Raw genomic sequence first — 20445 nt, 5'->3', positions numbered from 1 at the left:
TATTTTAGAAATTTTATCGGATGAACTTGGGGAAAAAAGGGTGTGGGAGGGTGCTAGTTGCCCTTGGATATCTTTTGGCTCTTAAAAAGTGAATTAGAACTTTCAATTTCCAATTAAATGAGCCCTCTCTCAAGTTTATACTAGCATCCCTTTCATAAGAACCATATACGCCCCCAGGACAACACTTACAACGCCTACCCCCAGGCCCTGGGGGGCTGTATTGACACCGGAGTTTCTGTTATCTAATTTTTGAACAATTTTTTAAAAGCTGGCTATCTCAAAATTTGAAGCGGATGGGTTTGGGGAAAAAGGGCATGGGGGGCTAGTTGCCCTTAAATATCTTGAGTCTTAAAAATTGAACTAGAACTTTCAATTTCCAATCAAATGAGCCCTCTATGAAGTTTATACGAGCATTCCTTTCATATAAACCATACATGCCTTTAGGGCATAACTTAGAACGCCTTCCCCCGGGCCCTGGGGGGTTGTATTGGCCCGGAGTTTTTCTTATCTGACCTTTGAACTATTTTTTTTTACCTTTTAACTATTATTTAACAAAATGTCTATCTAAGTTTTCATCAGATGGGTTTGGAAAAAGAAGGTGTGTGTGGGGGGGGGCTATTTGCCCTCGGATCTCTTTTGACTATTAAAAGATGAGCTCAAACTTTCAATTTCCAATCAAATGAGCCCTCTTTGCAGTTTTTACGAATACCTCTTTCATTAGAACCATATATGCCCCAGGGCGTAACTTACAACTCCTGCCCCCTGGCCCCAGGGGGTTGTGTCGACACCTGTGTTTTTGTTATCTGACTGTTGAACAATATTTAACCTAATGCCTATTTTAAAACTTTTATCGGATGCATTTGGGGAAAAAGGGGTGTGAGGGGGGGGGGCTAGTTGCCCTCCAATCTCTTTTGACTCTAAAAATCTGAACTAGAACTTTCAATATCCAGTCAAATGAGTCCTCTCTGCAGTTTATAAGAGCATCCCTTCCATAAGAACCATATATTCCCCCAGGGACTAACTTAAAACACCTGCCCTCGGGCCCTGGGGCTGGGTTGACCCCAAAGTTTTCGTCATATGGTCTTTGAAATATTTTAAAAAAATGGCTATCTCAAAGTTCTCATCGAATGGGTTTGAGGAAAAAAGGACGTGGAGGGGGGGGATAGGTGCCCTCCAACCTCTTTTGACTCTTAAAAAGTGAACTAGAGCTTTCAATTTCCAATCAAATGAGCCCTCTTTGAAGTCTATACGAGCATCCCTTTCATGAGAACCATAAATGCCCCAAGGAAATAACTTACAACGCCTGCCCCCGGCCCCCGGGGGGTTGTGTCAACACCGATTTTTTTTTATATGATCTTTGAACTATTTAAAAAAGATTGCTATTTCAAAATTTTTACCGGATGCATTTGGGAAAAACGGCGTGGGGGGCCTGGCTACCCTCCGATATCTTTTGACGCTTAAAAATTGAACTATAAATTTCAATTTCCAATCAAATGAGCCCTCTCTGAAGTTTATACGAGCATTTCCTCCATAAGAACCATATTTGCCCCCCAGGGCATAACTTATAACCCTTGCCCTGAAGACTTTGGGAGTGTCCTGCTCAAATATATAATTTCCAGAATCTTCAACTACGTTGAACAAAATGGCTGTCTCAAAATCTTGATTTGATATGTTTGGAGAAATGGTGGACGTGGAAGGGGTGTTAGTTGCCTTCACATAACTTTCGACTATCAAAAAGGATACTAGCCATTTAAATTTACAATCAAATGGGCCATTTTTGAAGTTTCTACGACAAACCTATCTATGCAAACCTTATATACCCCCAGGGCATAACCTACAAACCTTGCTCTGAGGGCTGTGGGGGGTTGCCATCCTAAAAGACCTAATTTCCAGTATTTTAAACTACGTTGAACAAAATATCTATCTCAAAATTTTGATTGTATGTGTTTGGGGAAAAGGTGCCATGGGAGGGGGGGTAGTTGCCCTCCAATCACTTTCGACTATTAAAAAGGGCACTAGCCCTTTGAATTTTCAATCGAATGAGTCCTTTTTGGAGTTTCTATAACAAAGCTTTCTATAAAAATCTTATATGCCCCCAGGGCACAACTTACAATCCCTGCCCTGAGGGCTGTGGGGGGAGGCGTCCTCCTCAAAAACATAATTTATATCTGGAAAGCAACTATGGAGAACGAAATCACTATGTCAAAATTTTGATTGGATATGTTTGGGGAAATGGTGGGCGTGGAAGGGGTGTTAGTTGCCTTCCAATCACTTTTGACCCTTAAAAAGAGCACTATAACTCTCGATTTCCAATCAAATGAGCCACCTTTGAAGGCTATACGACGACCCCTTCCATATGAGGTGCCTCTGGGAAAAAAATAAATAACAATAAATAATAAAATTTTGGAGTTATATAGCCTTTACTATAGTTTCCTCTAATTAATTCCTAGTCTCAGTGAATTTTCAAGGCTATTCTTGCATTCTGAACTCTCAAAACCTTTAAAACATCATTCATTTTGCTAAAAGTTTCATCTGAGACACTAAAGTCATCAGCATAGTCTAAGTTTAGGAAAGTTTTACTTTCCGAAATGATTCCATACTCTACCGTAGCGTTTGCCGTGTTCTTCAGGACAAAGTCCATCAAAATGATCAATATAAATTTGGATAAAACGGACTCCTGCTTAACTCCCAATTTAATATTTGGTTTGGGGCGATGGTCAGTGGCGTGACTCTGTAAGCTCAGCCAGTGTTGATCCAGTTCTAAATAGGTACCTCGAGAAATCTGGGGAAGGTAATCAGGAGGGTGTGCGAGAATACTGGATGACTGGCCCCCAACTCCCTATTGCACTTCCTGTCTGAAGGAACACAAAACGGAGATCAGCACCACCAGTTAGGACCTTGAGGGTCTAGTGCGGTCATACTTAATTACAACTACTAACCTCACTTCCAATATTATCCGTAGCAATGTTTTTCTCAACAATAGTACTAATCACTTTAATGTATTTTTCTGGTATACCATGCAAGGATGGGACTTTCGCTAAAGCTCTTCTATCAGCCAAATCAAACGCTTGCTCATAATATATAAAACTGAGGATTAAAGGGTCTGATGACTCAGGTACTTCTCAAATATCAAATTAAGAGTGAAAGTCTGGTTAACATATCCTTTTCCTCTCCTAAGTTGTTCCTTTAAAACTTGATCTAAAGTATATTCAAGTCTAAAAGATATCATCATGCTAAGTAATTTGCTTCCTACAGAAACCAAAAAAATAGCTACTATAATTACGACACTCACTCTTATTACCTTTCTTCAAGCGATTTATTTCTAAAATCGATTGGTACTTCCTTTTTCAAAAACCATATTCATAATTTTCATTGATTTATCTTGAGCTTCACAACTACCATATTTAAGAATTTCGTTTACTGCACTATCAGTACCTGAGGCCTTGTTATTTTTCAGCTCTTTTAGGACTGTCTCTAATTCTTCCTTGCAAAATGAATCATTCTTCACTTCCAAAGTGTCACAAGCTTTTTGTTCTTTTCTATATCATTTCCTTTAACTTTTTCACTGTTAAGCACATCCCAAAATTTTTTGCCCATATCTCTTAACTCTCTCTTTATCACAAATACAAATTGACTATTCCCCATCAATTTTTTAACATGCCAATAGAACTATATTACTGCTATACCATCTGGCTGCATCTTCCAGATATTTAGATATTTTATCCATGGGCTGCACTTCACTCACCCTTGTTTTCCTATTTTATCTACTTTCCTTATATTCCACTCATTCTCATATGATCAACCACTCAATTAGCTCTTGTATAAGCCCCTTCTTTTCTTTTTTTTTTTACCAAACTTGTAGCATTTAACTAATCTTCCTAGCTACATTACTAACTCTCCTCCCTAAGACATCATCTGCTACTTCACAAACTATTTTTATAAAATTATCCCATCCGTATTCTACATTGTCGAATTTCAGACTCTGTGGTTTGATATTCAACTGTTCCTGGAAAGTTTCTCTCAAATTTTCATCCTTGAATCTACCAACGTCATAACCTCCTGGAAGGTAGCTACCCTTCCTAAATTTCAGATTTGGATAAACCCCTGACACTACTAGTGGGTAATCTATACGTTTAATAACAACATCACCCCTATATACCTTAGTGGGATCTACTAATCACGGCTGCCCATAAGGAGAGGGGGCAGTGTCTGATATTTGATTCCGTTTAAGACTGGATTTTGCTAAAAAAGCTATATTCGTTGACTTTTGGAAAAAAGTAGCCATTTATAGCAAATCAAGTTTTCTCTTAAACATTTTTTGCAGACCCTAGAAAAAATTCTGCAGACCCATTTCACAGTTACAGTGGTACATGTTTCGGTGTCTTGGACCTAGATGTCTTATTTTCTCTCTGATTGGGTCCTTCATCAAACCAAAATTAGATAAGAAATATGTATAATTTTTTATCTCAAAGCTAACATTCTAATACTTCATGGAAATGTACCACAAATTCACAGTGGATAATTTTTCATCATTTTGAGAAAAAACATAATAAGTTAACATGCGTAAACTTTAGCTTGTTTCTATGAAAATTTCACTTGGTTTTATAAATAAAACTACGAGACACTGATGGCACTTTTTTAGTTGAATTCCAAAGCTTAAGCATAACTTCATTTTTAGGACGAATTTGGTTAACTGGCCGCCAAAAATTCTTCGATGTTGCTGCTTTATTTAATGTTGAAGTTTATTACGGAAAATACGAGAAAACACAGAAAAGAAACTGCTTGTCTGCAAGAAGTGATGTGGTGGAAGTGGCCTCTCCATTTCTTATAATTGCTTTACAAAATGAACGAAGGTGGTTGCTATTAATTACTCTATGGATTTTGTATTCCTGGATGAATTTTGCTGTTCACTCGGGAATTTACCAATTTTATCTGATGTATTGGAGTTGCCTATATATACCGGAACGCCAATTTTAGGCTCCTGCCCGCTACGGAGAGTTTTAATAAAAGAATTTTCCAGTTTATGATTAACTCGAAATAGTAGTTAGATTTTTTTCTTGTATTCATGTATTTTTGGGATATAATTTTTTGGCCTTTTTTGCGAGGAATTCTTAGTGTTTCAAACAGAATAAAACAATTAAAATGAGGATGCAACCAAAATCTGGCTACATTCTTAAATTAGCATAACATTTCTACTTAGAGATATTTCCTAAACAATAAATCATTAAAAAAAAAAAAATTTAGAGCGCACCAGCCTTTGAGAGAAAGTGAAGTAAAAAAAAAAAATTACATAAGAACTAAAACTGGTGGAAAAGTCTTCGATTCAACTCTGCAATTTCAGCTGATCTTGTATGTTCAAGTTCAGCGTACATTTCTTCTTGATGTATTTATGCTTCTTTTTATTCATGAATTAGCATGGATATGTGCATTTGATATCTTTTTTAGTTCCCTTGTTTTTAGGTTTTGGCTATTGGTCAATTAATATAGCCTCCAACACAGAATTTCTTGAGTTGTATAGGATCGAGTTGCCGTCACCGTCCGAATTTTCTATTGTGCCCAGTGATTTTCTCGTGTGTATTCTGAATGGATAGTAGATTGATACTAACAATAGGTATTGTAATTCAGCCCCCTCCCTATGAAAGCACAAGATTTTTCTGATTTTTTCCTAGACTCGTTACATTTTTCATATAATTTGTAGAATATAATTTGCAAAATTCGCAGATATCAAAGCCAAAAACGAATGGTGTATTTTATTTCCTTTTTTTTACAAAGGGGAATGTTTGGGCAAGTCATATGGATAAATTACACTATAGTAATTCATTTTTTATTTTATTTTATATTTGTTGCAACTTCTACCAACAGTTATACGCATGATTATGTGCGTTTTTGCCACCGGAAAGTCTTGCAAATACTTTATCTATGTGCTGCAGTAGTTTCACATAAACTAAGTAGGTTTATTACCCTGTTTCACTTAAGGTATGTAAGAAAATAAAACTTGATTCCAATTGGTGGATTATCTTTAGCACACCATTCAAAGACAATTTTACATTTTCACGCTAAGTAGCCTATGGTACGGAATGGTAATGTGAGTCAGGTATCAGGCGGAACCAAAAAGTTTCTGCCTATGACGACTGTTTGGTTGTGTACTTACCGCTAAATTTCTGGTATGGCAACTTTGATTTTTGCCAAAAAATTTCTGCATACCAGGCTTTGTAAATTTTCATTCACAAAACATGTGACATCAATGCGTGCAGCAAAACCTCTAGTTCAGAAAATGACAGCAAATTATGTGATACCTTAGGACTAGACATTCTTATTTTACTTTTATGTTTGAGTTGCTGTTTGGCCACCTTACTATTAAAAAGAGGGGGTTTTCTAAGATCTTTGTGAAGCAGCCTGAAGAATATTTGGAAATTCTGACTGCACTGTTTGAGTTATTAAGCCTCTTCCCTCCCAATAGAGATAGTAGTTCATTTAACCCTTTCAGTCACCATGTTCTCACATGAGAACATCACAGCTTCGCTTGGTCTTCTTGGACCCTGTAGGTGGCAGCGATACTCGAGTATGCGCTCCATAATAATAAGTAATGCGAAAAGACACTGGCGAAGTTTCAAACCGATGATGCTAAATTCTGATTTTTAGCAGTATTTTGAAGTTGTTGCACATCCGTACTCGAAAGAATGGATCTACCAGGTATGTTTTCATGCATTTTTTTTACCAGATTTACCATGAAAATACGCGAAAAAAGGGGTTCATTTGTCCTTTTCAGTTAGTTACCCCATCTATAAAAAAGTTTACCTCGCTAGTGCGTTGGATAGATGCCGCAGATTTTTTCGAAGTAGCGTGTTCTTGGGTAAGGACAGTGTGACTTGATACTAACTTTTCTAGTTCAATAGCAGAATATATGGTACAGTCAGAGTAACATATTTTTGGTATTTTTATTTTAAAAAATCAGTGATAACTTTTTCCTGTCAAGTCGCTATTCTGGAAAAGCGACTCACTATCTTCTTTTCCAGGTCCATCCAATGATCGACCACGTCGAGTTCGTCACGCTGACATACTGAATGTCTTGGACGCGATCGACTCAGACCTTTCAGAGTTATCGGACCTACCAAACTCAGATGACGAAGGTGAAGATTGGGCGTCAGTAAATCTATCGCAGCCACACGATACGGATGAAGATTCATTATCGGAAGTTGAGGATGATGAGCCGCTCCTCCCCCGCCTCCGAAAAATCGAAAACGCAGACTCGTATGGAAGAATGCGATCTTCTCGAAAGTTATCAACAATGCCGACCCGGCGCCGCCGCCACTTGGTCCCGAGGAGCCTATAGACTACTTCAAAGAATATTTTGATAGTGAATTTTATGAGTTAGCCGCCGAGATGACCAATCTTTATTCTGTACAGAAAACCGGCTCAAGTTTGGGTACAACAGCCTCTGAAATAAGAAGGTTCATAGGTATTCATATAGCGATGAGTGCTTTTAAATTCCCAAGGTATCGCATGTACTGGGGTAGTCGGACTCGGATACCTCTAATAGCAGACGCCATGAACTTCAATAGGTTTTCGCGTCTCCGAAATTTGTTTCATCTGGTAGATATCCTCTCTAAAGACCCGGAGAACACCGATCGCGTATGGAAGGTTCGTCCGGTTATAGACCGGGTCCTGAAAAAGACAGAAAGCATCGTACCTTCTGAGTATGTATCAGTCGACGAGCAAATGGTGCCGTACACCGGTGCATTGGACATAAAACAGTATATCAGGGGGAAGCCAACACCGTGGGGCATAAAAATCTTTATGCTTTGTAACAGTAACGGCATCATACTCACTTTTGATGTTTACCAGGGTAAGAAAACTATCCTGACGGAAGAGCAGAAGCAGTTCGGACTGGGACCTGGAATGGTACTAGCTCTTGCTGGTCGCGTCCAGCTTCGCCCGCATACGAAAATATTCTTTGACAACTTTTTTACGAGTAGTCCGCTCCTTGAAGAGCTTGAACGGAAAAGTATGTATGGCACCGGCACGATCAGAGCGAATAGAGTTCTTGGCGCAAAGTTGGAATCTGATACGTCTCTGAAAAAGAAAGGAAGGGGGGCGTTCCACGAGCTCGTGAGTGGAGAAGTATGTCTGATCAAGTGGATGGACTGTAGCTCGGTGATAGTCGCTTCTAACATGATTGGAAGCGGCAACGTAAAAAACGTGATGAAGTGGTGTAAGAAAACGAAGACAGAGGTACAAGTGACGCAGCCGGAAGCTATTGCGGCTTATAACCTGAGTATGGGTGGGGTTGATAAGCTTGACCAGATGGTATCCTACTATAGGACCCTCATTCGATCAAAAAAATGGACTTTGAGACTCGTATTCCATTTGATCGATCTTGCTGTAGTCAACAGTTGGCTTGAATATGTCGAGATTTGCAAGGCACAGAATATGAGACAAAAGAACATTGTCGATTCGTTCACCTTCCGACTCGACATAGCAGAGACTCTCATTATGTCTGAAGACACTCCTAGAAGAAGAGGCCGACCCAGATCTCTTCCTTCAAGCGAAGAGGAGGAGAGTGATGAAGAAGACTCGGTTGCCGAAAATCGTAGGAAACGAAAACTCAAATTTCGTAGGCCCTGCTCCGCCGTGAAGAAAGATTCCTTTGCTCATTGGCCAGAAAAATTTGCCGCCCAAAACAGGTGTAAAAATGCCCCCTGTATCATGAAGACTAGGTTCATGTGTACCAAGTGCAACGTCCCACTTTGCCTGGAAGAATCGCGAAACTGTTTCGCACAGTTTCACAAACCTAAAGAAACGTAAAAGGATCATTGTCAATTCAGTTTCTCGTTTTTTGTACTATATTTGAAGTCTCAGTTTTTCATTGGTTTTATACTGTATTTGAATAAATTTGGTCACACTGTCCTTGCTCAAGTACATGGTGGAAAAGAAAGAAGACGTTCAGAAAAAAATCTGAAAAAATTCCTGGTAAGTACTTATCCATCACATGGTTGACTTTCGCTACTCTCATAATTTTGACCTTCCAGGCTAAAATTCGTGACTGAAAGGGTTAAATTAGTGGCCCTACCCGTGCGTACATAGTGTCGGCTTAAAGCAAACTGCCCAACTACTCAGAAACACTTTTTGAAAATGTTTAGAGAAAACACCACTGAAGATTTTGAAATTCTATGTATTTATGCAGATCTTACATTAAATCTGAACCTAAAGAGGTTTATCATATCTCATATACAGATCTTTTACAGTTTTTACAGTTCTTTTCTTTGTTTAATTTAATTGCTAGTGTTTGTTGATTTTCTTTTTTGTTTTTCTGTTTTTTATTATTATGTTTTTCTTTTTTTTTATTATTATGTTTTTCTTTTTTTTATTATTATGTTTATACTTCACTTGTACTACCTGTTGTCTTGTAGTTGTGGGTAATAAATGATTGATTGATTGATATGAAAGTGTAAGAAATTTGGACAGCTGGAAATTTTTTTTTTTAAGGCTGCGATATACTGATAATCACTAAGCTTTATAAGTAATTTAGTAAAGAAACACATATAACATCACATAAATCGTTTAATCAATGCTCTTAGCAATAATAATCACAGTCTTAATAAACAAACTCCTTAAATTCAAAACTCGTGTTTGACACGATTACATTAATCCCGAAGTTTGTTCTATTTCTCGTCACCTGAAAAAAAAAGCCATAAATTTTACATAGAACTGCTGTACCAATTTTAGTGGGTTATTAAAATAGAATGTGCACAGAAATTTATCTTGGAAAGAGAGAGCAAGTGACAAGTGACAAGAACAGAAAAGTGACAAGAACAGATGAATTACACACAAAAAATAAAAATAATGACTAACCAAATCATAAGAATGTTAAGGTTGCGGTTTTGAATAGGTTTCATGAAAGAATCCAAAATATTTAGCAGGTCTTGTCTCGTCTGACATTAAAGGACTTCCATCAGTCGATAAGACTTATAGTTATTAGACAAAAACCCGTATCCATAACCAAAACACTTTGGTTTCAGAAAAAGCAGTTTCTATCGACCTGGCACAAAAAATTGATAAAGCAGGAAGTATTACTTAAAATTTTTAAAATGTACCAATTTAGTAGCTCAAATTCCATAGAGACATTCTGTCCCAAGCTCACCTCCCCCTAAAGTAGTCCAAAGGACCCATATTACCAAAAAGAATGTCAAGATTATGGTATTAAAATACACTTTTTTCCTTTCTAGAGGATTTCCCCAGAGAAATCCTCTACTAACCTCCATCATTAGTGCCGAACCTCTCTGCACCTATTAAGCACCAAAATGAATTGAAACCTCTTTTTAGTTTCATGTCATCAAAGCGGACGAATTTCCTTATTCCAGTTCTGTTTAGCATTAGCAGTCAGTCTATGCAAGAGGAAGCTATTGGTTCGTTTTTTTTATCTCTCTATTAATCTTTAACTCTCTTTCTTCCTGTGTTTCACCCCCTTAGAATAGAAATTATTTGAATTGGTTCTCTGTCATCACCAACAAAAATATCTAAATATTGTAAAAAAATTTACACTTTACACCAAATATTACGGAACACTTTAAAGAATTGACGCTCCTATAAGGTTTCAATGTTAAATTGGACTTTAAACACATGAAGTAGTTACAAAAGTTATATAGCCATTGATCATAATGACAAAATGGTGCACTGACAGGAACTAATATGCAATATAGCGTTGAATCAATTCGTACGTGAACTTGGAGCTAAGATAAGGTTTGAAAAACAATCAATTATGGACTACTTTTGACAACTAAATTTTTATTCTTTTGCATATTGTAAAGTTTTAAATGCTGTTTAGAATATTCATGTATAGTCAGAAAATTCCATGGGACCAGGTAAGTAAGAAGAAAAAACTGCTGATGATAACCAGCCAAATTACAAATTAAAAGGTACTTTCGTGTAACAAAATTAACCTAAAATTTAAAAAAGAAGAAGATGAAGTTTCGATTCGTGAGCTTTAGGGTGGAAAAATTCAATAGGATCTATAAGTTCTTTTTCTAAAGATATGCATGAAAAAATAGCTGTTAATTTGGCTCATTTTAACTAGGAAGCGCTTTTAGGTATCCTAGTAAAATATATTGTATATTCTACTCGTGGCAGTATCATCACTTGGTGACATCCTCTGTTTAAGATCCAATGAAATTATGCACATTTTCCTTATCATCAAACAGGATACTTTGGAAATTAATGTCAACCTTGTTGTGTAAATTATTGCTCTCAGAGGAAATTTTAGACGCTGTGATATACACGGGAGAGGTCTTGAAACCGACCCTTCTGATATTTTAACAACTTCATTGCTTTTTTAACAGTTTGATAGAATATTAACATCTCTTGCCTTACTATGTTTTTAAACAGGTTTTCCCCTCACTTAAAATTAGTAATATATTAATGGGAAAAACACACTGATATTCGGATATTCAGTAATATATTGTGAAAATGGATTTTCATTATAATACTTATCATATATTATCAGTAATGTTATATTTCGTATGTATAATAAAATATTGGAACATACTAATATTCTAGGATTTACCTATGAAAACAGTCGATGATTATATAAAAAAAAATCAATATAAAAACCAGTGAATGTTTTAGCAATTAAATTAACGTATGAGATATCTAGCAATAAACTAATTTTACTTCTATTAATATATTTCTAATTTAATTATATTAGTAATTACATTATCAGTTATAATTACTAATTAATAATTATAATATTGCTCTCTGATTTAAGGGAAATTTACTTACATGGGATTGTTTTGCTGCTTCCTGGTATTTTACTAAGTAGTAATACAATCACAATATTTCTTATTTGCTTTTACATAGAGAAGTGATTAGAAGTAAGGACAATTTTTTACAGTTCATTATTATTTATATCATTACATTATATTTATTTTCTCGATAAATTACCGTAAGGTAGTTTTTGGTATACATCACGTTAATATAAGTTTCATAATTTGTTCTGTTGTGATTTCTTTATTTTTCATGAATTTTTGTGTGTATATGGATCTTGGGCTTTGGAAATACACGATCAATATATCTGTCGATCTATTAACTATGTATATTAATTATAATATGTTAATTATAACGTTCTATTATTAATATAATATATTGAATGACAACATACTATAATATACCAATATTTATAAATATACAGAGGAAAACAGTCAGTTGATAAATAGTGAATACAGAATAGAGTCTCGCAAATATGTAAGAAATCGTGATTATATAGTGTATTTCATGACAATCTTAATTTCAAAAGCAATACTGATCAGTTATGATTAAATGCCAAGATGACATTACATTAAAAATTGCCATGCAATTTTCTTAGAAGTGTTTTCTCAAATAATTGCGATAAAAAAATACTACAAAAATATGGATTAAGCACCATTTTTGAAGGTTATGTTATCCTAAATAATGTAATTTTGGCTATTAAAAATAAAGTTGGGGAAATTTAATTCAATCTCTTACAAAAAAAAGAAATTCTTTGGAAGGAATATGTAACACGTACCATCCGGGACTTTCAACTTGGCATACAAATTCTGAATTCCGTAAAACATAATGTTCTGAATTGTTTTGAAATATAGTAATTTGAAACCTCCATTATAGTACCAAAAGTAGTTGTTTGGCTATTACTTTCTTGCGTCCCTTACAAAGATGTCTTTTTGTTACTTAAAAAATTATGCCATACTTATTTTTTTTAAATCAACAACAACACTATAGTCAGCTTTTTCCGTTTTAAACAAAAACAAAATAATGAAAGAATGCATTTCTGTGCATCAGCTTCTAGTGAAAAAATGGAGAAAATTGTTAAAGTGTAAACAAGGAAAGAAACATCAAAATAATCTTCACCTGATTCCTCCAAAGCTTTTTCAGATCGATATTGTAATGGACCCACGTTACCAAAACCTTCTTGACTCTTTTCAAAAATTGATTTATCAAACATATCAAAGTTAGGAATATTGTTTCGTTCTTGACGCTTTCCAATACGAGGAAAAGGAATCAAACCATTTCTATTAGATGGATCTGTAACCAAAAGTCATTAAAGAGCCGATGAATGGAGTGAGTATAGGGGGGAGGGGCTTGAGGCTGGAGCCCATATTCACAAACACCTTTTCACATCAGAATAATATTCTAAGCTATTTCATAAAATGATAACGCCGGTATTTTGAAAAGAACGTTTCATTTGATACGACAATAGAACATTCTACCAATACTAAATTAAAATTGGCGATGACATTTGGAAACTGAAGATGATCTCGAAGCATAATGTATAAAGAAGGAGCAATGCGCAAAATAATACTTACATTTACTTCTACAATACTTTTACGAGCAACAAAACTTCTACAAGCTGAAATCTTACAAAAATAAATTACATTTAGGTTCCTTTATTCACAAACTGAAAAATAAATTTTAATTTTTACAAATTCTACAAAAGTGAAACGTTGGAAGTTTTCACGAGCGTGCAGCATAAGATACTACCAAATATCATTAGTCCCACTATAATAATAAATAATGATAATAAAGAATGAACATAAAAATAAAAAAGAGGGACAAAACAGCCAAAAATTTGATCATGTTTTGGTAATTTTTACTGTAATACTTGATTTTATGTTGTAACTATAATTCTTTCTTCATAAAAGGAATGCTGGCTAAAATGAGAGTTTGGTGAACAGCTTATGCTGAAAAAGATAATAGAATAGAACACAGTTCTATTCGAAAAAATAATTGAGACATTAGAAACCTAAAACAATTCTATTAGGATATTAATTAAAAATGACCAAGAAAAAAAAGAAACCACCCAGCAAAAACAATAGACCCTCTAACCCATCCTGGATGCACCTACCCCAAGAGAAAGAAAATTAGATTAAAGAAAAAATTAAACACAAACCAAATTTTGTTTAAGATTTGCTTTAAAGATACCAGACGAGTGGCATCTCTGGGGTTCAATAGGGAAAAAAATTCCAAAGAGTACAGTACGCGGTCACAGTATTCAAGCCGGACCCCGCGGAGGGAGTAAGGGGAATCCAAATATTATTTGTGTTACAAAAATGATTAGGATTGATCATAGACAAACGACTGCAAATACTACCGACATGACGATGGAAACTATTTTTCGTTCATGCATTAGATGCAAGCCTTATTTGGATAGGAATGTTTTTTCTTGCTGTAAAATGTCTTTAATTATTATGTAACATTGCTTTGAAGCTCACTTTCCATGATTTTTAATTTATATCACCCAATTTATCAGTCATTCCAAGAAGCATCTATGGTCACAAAATTAGACTATATAAGTACAGGGCCATATACAAGATTTTTCTTTTTTGGTGGGGGAGGGTTATAAAAGGATTTTTTTTGGTCCGTGGGTGGGGGGGAGGGTAAAAAAAACTTAAAAAACCCATAAAAGACTTGTTTATATCCATTTTCTTTGTGAAATTTCGTGGGGGGAATGGTTCAAACACTCTACTTCCATCCCCCCTGGATACGGCCTTGTACGAGTCAGATGTACCGAGTAGTTTGTGCCAAGTGCTTCCCAATCGATTCCTGCCATTTGGTCAAAATACTTTTAGAAATTCTTAACGAATTTTGAAACATTGAACAACCATAGTATTTTTAGTATGTAGTGAAAGAAACTGCCCAAGGTATTAAAATATCTGTTATATTTGAATTCCCCAATTCTTGATAACGAAGGATTCCAAAAGCTAGTAAAAAAAAATTCTTATTCTCTTTCATATTTTTGTGTCGAAAAACAATATTTCTTATCAAAAGAAGATACTTTCTTAGACTTTTTAGTATGAACACTTTAGGGATAATAAAATATTACTCTTTTCGATAATCGTAATAGTTGTCCATAAAACTAAGGCAAGACTTCGAGTTTTGAGGAGGTATTATAATAAAAAATTTAGGAAACAGTGAAATAGGAATTAGACTTCAAAATTTTGAATTTTATGGACTAAGGTAAAGAAAAAAATTAAGAAGACTTTGTTTGTTTCTGATGTTTAGGATGTAGCAAAAGAAAACAGGGTCATGTTCCCAGTCGGGAACATCCATAGGAAGTATTAGCAGTTTTTCCTGATCTTCCGCAATTCGATACAGATAGCACTGTTGTCGTTCCTGGTCAGCGAAAAATGTGAATTTTATTTTTATATTTTTTTTACTTGTTCAGAGCTATTACACACCCACCTACACTCAAACACCTCCTACTTTAGCCTTATCAGCTGTAAGTGAAAACAGATCCTTTTTTTGCAATTAAGTAAAAAAAAACTTTCTCAACAAAATAAGTTTCTAAAAAAAGTAAGGAACTCCATTAAACCAAAATGAACAAAAATAGAATCAATTAATCTACCAAGAATACAACTAGCACAAATCAGTATCAATAAATAAATGAAACCCAAAACAAACAGAAATCAAAATAAATAAAAGTCAAACTCAAAACGAGCAGAAATTAATGCGAGTAGAGTTCTAAATCCCAAGCCTCCTAAAAGCCAGAATATAATTTGTACTTTACTGAAAAAAATCAAATGAATTTAATGAAAAAAAACTGCATTGTCAGTTTAATATACATATGCTGATATTTATTCCATTTGCTGATATATATCCTCCCTTGTTGAAGTTCCTATAACATAGAACTTTCAACAACTTTGAACATTCAACAACTTTCAAACATTCAACAACTATAGAACTTTCAACAACTTTGAACAAAATGACCATCTCAAAACTTTGATTGTATGTGTTTGGGGAAATGGTGAGCGTGAGAGGGGGTTAGTTGCCCTCCAATCATTTTCAACTATTAAAAAGGGCACCATCCATTTCAATTTCCAATCGAATGTGCCCTTTCTGAAGTTTCTACGAAACCGCTTTCTATAAAAACCTTATATGACCCCAGGGCATAACTTGCAACCCTGGCCCTGAAGAATGTGGAGGGGGGGGGGCTGTCATCCTCAAAGACCTAATTTTCAAAACTTTCAACTACGTTGAACAAAAGGGCTATATAAAATTTTTTATTGGATGTGTTATTGGATATATATATATATATATATATATATATATATATATATATATATATATATATATATATATATATATATATATATATATATATATATATATATATATATATATATATATATATATATATATATATATATATATATATATATATATATATATATATATATATATATATATATATATATATATATATATATATATATATATATATATATATATATATATATATATATATATATATATATATATATATATATATATATATATGTAGTGTCATATAAGGTTTCTATTGAAAGTTTTGTCACAGAAACTTGAAAAAGGGCTAATTCGCCTGGAAATTCAAAAGAGCCCGTGCCCTTTTTAATAGTCAAAAGCAATTGGAGGGTAACTAACTCCTTTCTCAACCTCCCTTTTAACCCTTAATAAGAGCACTGTCCATAAATTACGGCATAAATTACAACCCTTGCCCTGAGGGTCGTGGGTGAGGGGGGAGGGGGTGTCATCATCAAAGACCTAATTTCTAGAACTGCCAACTACGTTGAAAAAAATGGCTATATAAAAATTTGAATTCGATGTGTTTGGGGAGAAGATGGGTGTGAGAGTGGGGTTAGTTGCTCTCCAATCACTTTTGACTGTTAAAACGGACACTAGCCTTTTGAAATTCCAATCGAACGAGCCATTTTGAAGTTACTACGACAAAGCTTTCTATAAAAATCTTATATACCCCCAGGGGATAACTTACAACCTTTGCATTGAGGGCTCTGGGGGGAGTTTCGTCCTCAAAAACATAATTTACATATGGATATCAACTACGTTGAACAAAATCGATATATCAAAACTTTGATTGGATATGTTTGTGGAAAAGGTGGGCGTAGAAGGGGTGTTAGCTTCCTTCAAATCCCTTTTGACAATTCAAAAGTGCACTAGCCATTCCAATTTCCAATTGAACGAGCCCTTTTCGAAGTTTATGTGACAACTGCTTCGATGCGAGGTGCCCTGGTCTAAAGGAAAAAAATATTAATACATTTCACCAACATCGTTCTTTACTTAGGCAGCACTAATGCGTCGCCTATGATTGAAATTCCTGGGCAGGCTCTCGGGATTTGAGAATGCGATAGATTTGATTCCGCTGGATGACGAGACTAATGAAACTGACCTTATGTCTTCTAATAAGATCAGTGAAGAAAATTTTGATTGGAACACTTCCAATCAAAATTTTGATTGCATGTGTTTTGGGAAATGGTGGGCTTGGAAGGGGTGTTAGTTGCCTTCCGATCACTTTCGACTATTAAAATGGGCACTGGCCATTCCAATTGCAAATCGAATGAGCCCTTTTCGAAGATTCTTTTACAACTCCTTCGATACGAAGTGCCCTGATCTAAAGGAAAAAAAACAACAAATAATACAATGTACCAACCTTGTTCTTTACTTAGGTTGAGTTTTTTTGAGTTCTTAGGTTGAGTTGAAATTAGGTTGAGTTCTTTACTATGATTGAAATTCCTGGGCAGGCTCTCAGGATTTGAGGATGCGATAGATTTGATCCCGCTGGATGACGAAGCTAGTGAAATTGACCCTATGTCTTCTTATAAGATCAGTGAAAAGAGTTACTTGTGACTACTTAGTATTGAGGCTGCTCTTAGTGGGTTAAGCCTAGTCAATAATAGATTTGAATAAGCTAACCCCAACATATTTAATGATTGATAAAGCTAGGTTAAAAAACCTTCAGTCTTTTCTCTCAGTAGTCCGTATTCTATTTCAATTCTACATTTAGAGTATAGTTTCTACCACTACCCATTTCGGTTATCGCCATCCCTGTTTATATAATTAAACTATTAAATCACGAGACTAAAGAGTAGTGTTACGTTTAAGTCTTTTAAGATGACTATTCTTTTTTTCAATGAACTTTCTCCTCCCTATTTATCTTAAAGTGTTGCAAATCTTTTTCTACGAACTTTAATGAGGAAATTGATTACGAGAAAAAAATTAAGTAGCTGGACGCCGTGAAGATTCAGTTAAAGGTCTTGTTGGAAACATTATTTCAAAATATTGTCAAGAGGAAATTTTTAAGCAATAAAAATAGAAATCAAGTTGAAACAAATAAATAAATAATTAAGTAATAACAAATATACTGATCTTACATTGGCCCAGATACTGCCACCATTGTTGTCCAGCATGATCTTGATGATCTTCATCACTGTCTTGATTTGACCGACTCATTCTTCTGTAATGTTCGTATGCTTTGGATCTACTTCTTGACAAACCTTTAACAATGAAATGAAAATATCATAATCCGTTGCTCGATATCCAAATTTGAATATTTTTACTTTTACTCTGCTCAGCCTCATATGAAAGTATTTGTTTTAAAGAGGGTGTATTCAAGGAGGCCAGATTAAAAAAAAACGTAAAAGGGTGAATTTTAAGAAACTCACTTCATGGTTTGCAAAAATCACAAAGTTTGGCCATTGCAAGGAATGGGAATGTAGCCCCCCCCCCCTGCGAATGTGTCTGCATGTTCTTGTCTGTTGTCTGGGTCTTACTGAATGTTAACCCCGTTGCTTTTCGTGCTTACAGCTCATATCTAATCCTTTTCGTTTCTCTAGCCAATATCCTTAAAAACTAAATAAGGACTAAAAACTAAATATATTTTTAAATGATATTTTTATCGCTACAAAACAATTAACACTCATGTTTTCCATTTTCACTAAGAAACTATGTTTTCGCCGTTACATTGCTGTTTTACTATGTTGTTTGGATGAATACATTATGTATTTTTTATGGTTTCGAAAGGAGTATATGTAATTAAATGCACATAACGTTTATTACAAAAGCCTTTTACATTTTTACAGGGGAAAGCCTTGTTTTTTTGTTTTTTTTAAGTGAGTGGTCCTAGTATTGCCGTGCTTATCGTAAATGACACGCGTCAGCTCTTATTAATTGTTAGTTATTACGTCCTATTTACAGAAATATTCTTCAAGCATATTCCTGAATAAAACAGTCGTACCTCAAACAGAGAAAATCCAAGATTACTCACAGGATAAGAAATAGGCTAAAAATTGCTTTGTCAACAAAAAGTTGTTTTGGATATTTTGAATAAAGTATTGGAGCCAGGTGAGTGAAACATTCAGTAAGCAAGTCTGTAATCAATTTTTGGAAACCTCTGAAATTTTCATTTAAGATGTTAGTCAGTAATACTGATTTTGTGTATGCTAATTCGTCTTTTTTAGTTCGTAAAGGCAATGATGGCACTTTCTGATCATAGGTGTAAATGGCGTATTTCAAGCTGAACTCTCAGTTTTTTAACCTGAGTCATTTTCATGTCCCGTTCATGAGGGATAGTAGTAAAAGTCAGTTTGTTGCTTCCTAATTTGTCTTTTCCACATCATTGACGTAAATGGCGACAATGATGATTTTAAATCAGAAGCTTAGAACTCTCCCTTCTCCCATGCAAGTTGGTATGATAATGTCGAAGGCCAGACTGGGCCCCAGGGGCAAGTTTATTCATGGATCCCCTCCCAAGTTACATCAGCCAATGGCATCGGGTATTCAAGCTAAGAACTACCCAGAAGAGTTTTTGGCCTTCTTCTGCCAAAATATTTTTTGGGTTCATATCTTTAGTTGGAATTTTCCCAGACATTTTGATAACATCTCATTTTCAATTTTTATTTTATTTAGCGGAAAAATAAAAGTTCAAAATAGAGATAAAATCCTTTTTAATAGACAGTGTATAGAAATTCACAAAAAATACCAGATATTTCGGTCACATATACAGTGACCAGTCATCAGTAGTAAAACTAAACTAAAACAATTTAAAACAAAAGTTTATATACGAAATCAAATAAAACAACATATTGCTTAATTCTCTATTTCTTTTCAAAGCAAAGGCGGAAGCTAGCCTCTTTGACCCTCTTGGATTCGGTTCATTAGCGTTCAATGATATTTCATTTGAACAAAGATCAACTACATTGGGTGAATTGAACTTTACTCTGTCAGATTTTAATAAAGCCTGATTATAAAACTATTCTGATTATAAATCAGACAAAGAGCAATGAAACTTGTAACTTCAATTTTAATTAAACATAGATCCTCAAGTTGAGCCTCTCCGAAGCTCAGTTTCCGAATATTCTCATCATAACTGAATCAGCCCCCCTAATTGTGATCACTATGTGAATTGCAAAATGAACATTCCTCTTAGTAGGCCCTCGTCCAAAGCTAACTTAATCAGTATTGATCATCACAATTCGTTTAAATTTCGAATCTAATTCAGTTGAATCCAAATTAAATATTTTAATGCGACCACAAATTTCATCTAATCCTGTTTTACTGTCCATATTTATATGAATTTTCTTGTATCTCTAATGGGATTCTTGTATGCTCGGACGTTTTTAGAGGAGCCTTCCATCCTCCCCC

The 20445-nt window shown here is 34.8% G+C and overlaps 1 protein-coding gene across 1 annotated transcript in view; it reads right to left on the bottom strand.

Moving 5' to 3' along the window:
• Positions 1–9543: 9543 nt before the first annotated feature.
• LOC148943638 (uncharacterized) overlaps positions 9544–20445 on the bottom strand; it is a 308181-nt gene continuing 297279 nt past the window's right edge. Inside the window, exons 3-5 of the mRNA XM_089101562.1 lie at positions 18177–18299; positions 12880–13053; positions 9544–9676 (exon numbers count right to left, since the gene is read on the bottom strand). Of these exons, the coding sequence (XP_088957688.1) occupies positions 9663–9676; positions 12880–13053; positions 18177–18299 (311 nt within the window). The 3' untranslated portion in view covers positions 9544–9662. The remainder of the gene's footprint in view (positions 9677–12879; positions 13054–18176; positions 18300–20445) is intronic.

This window comes from Artemia sp. Qi Xiang Cuo, chromosome 15, assembly GCF_049724085.1.
Source record: "Artemia sp. Qi Xiang Cuo chromosome 15, ASM4972408v1, whole genome shotgun sequence".
In the NCBI taxonomy this organism is placed as follows: domain Eukaryota; kingdom Metazoa; phylum Arthropoda; class Branchiopoda; order Anostraca; family Artemiidae; genus Artemia; species Artemia sp. Qi Xiang Cuo.
This window is presented reverse-complemented; position numbering and strand designations above follow the sequence as displayed.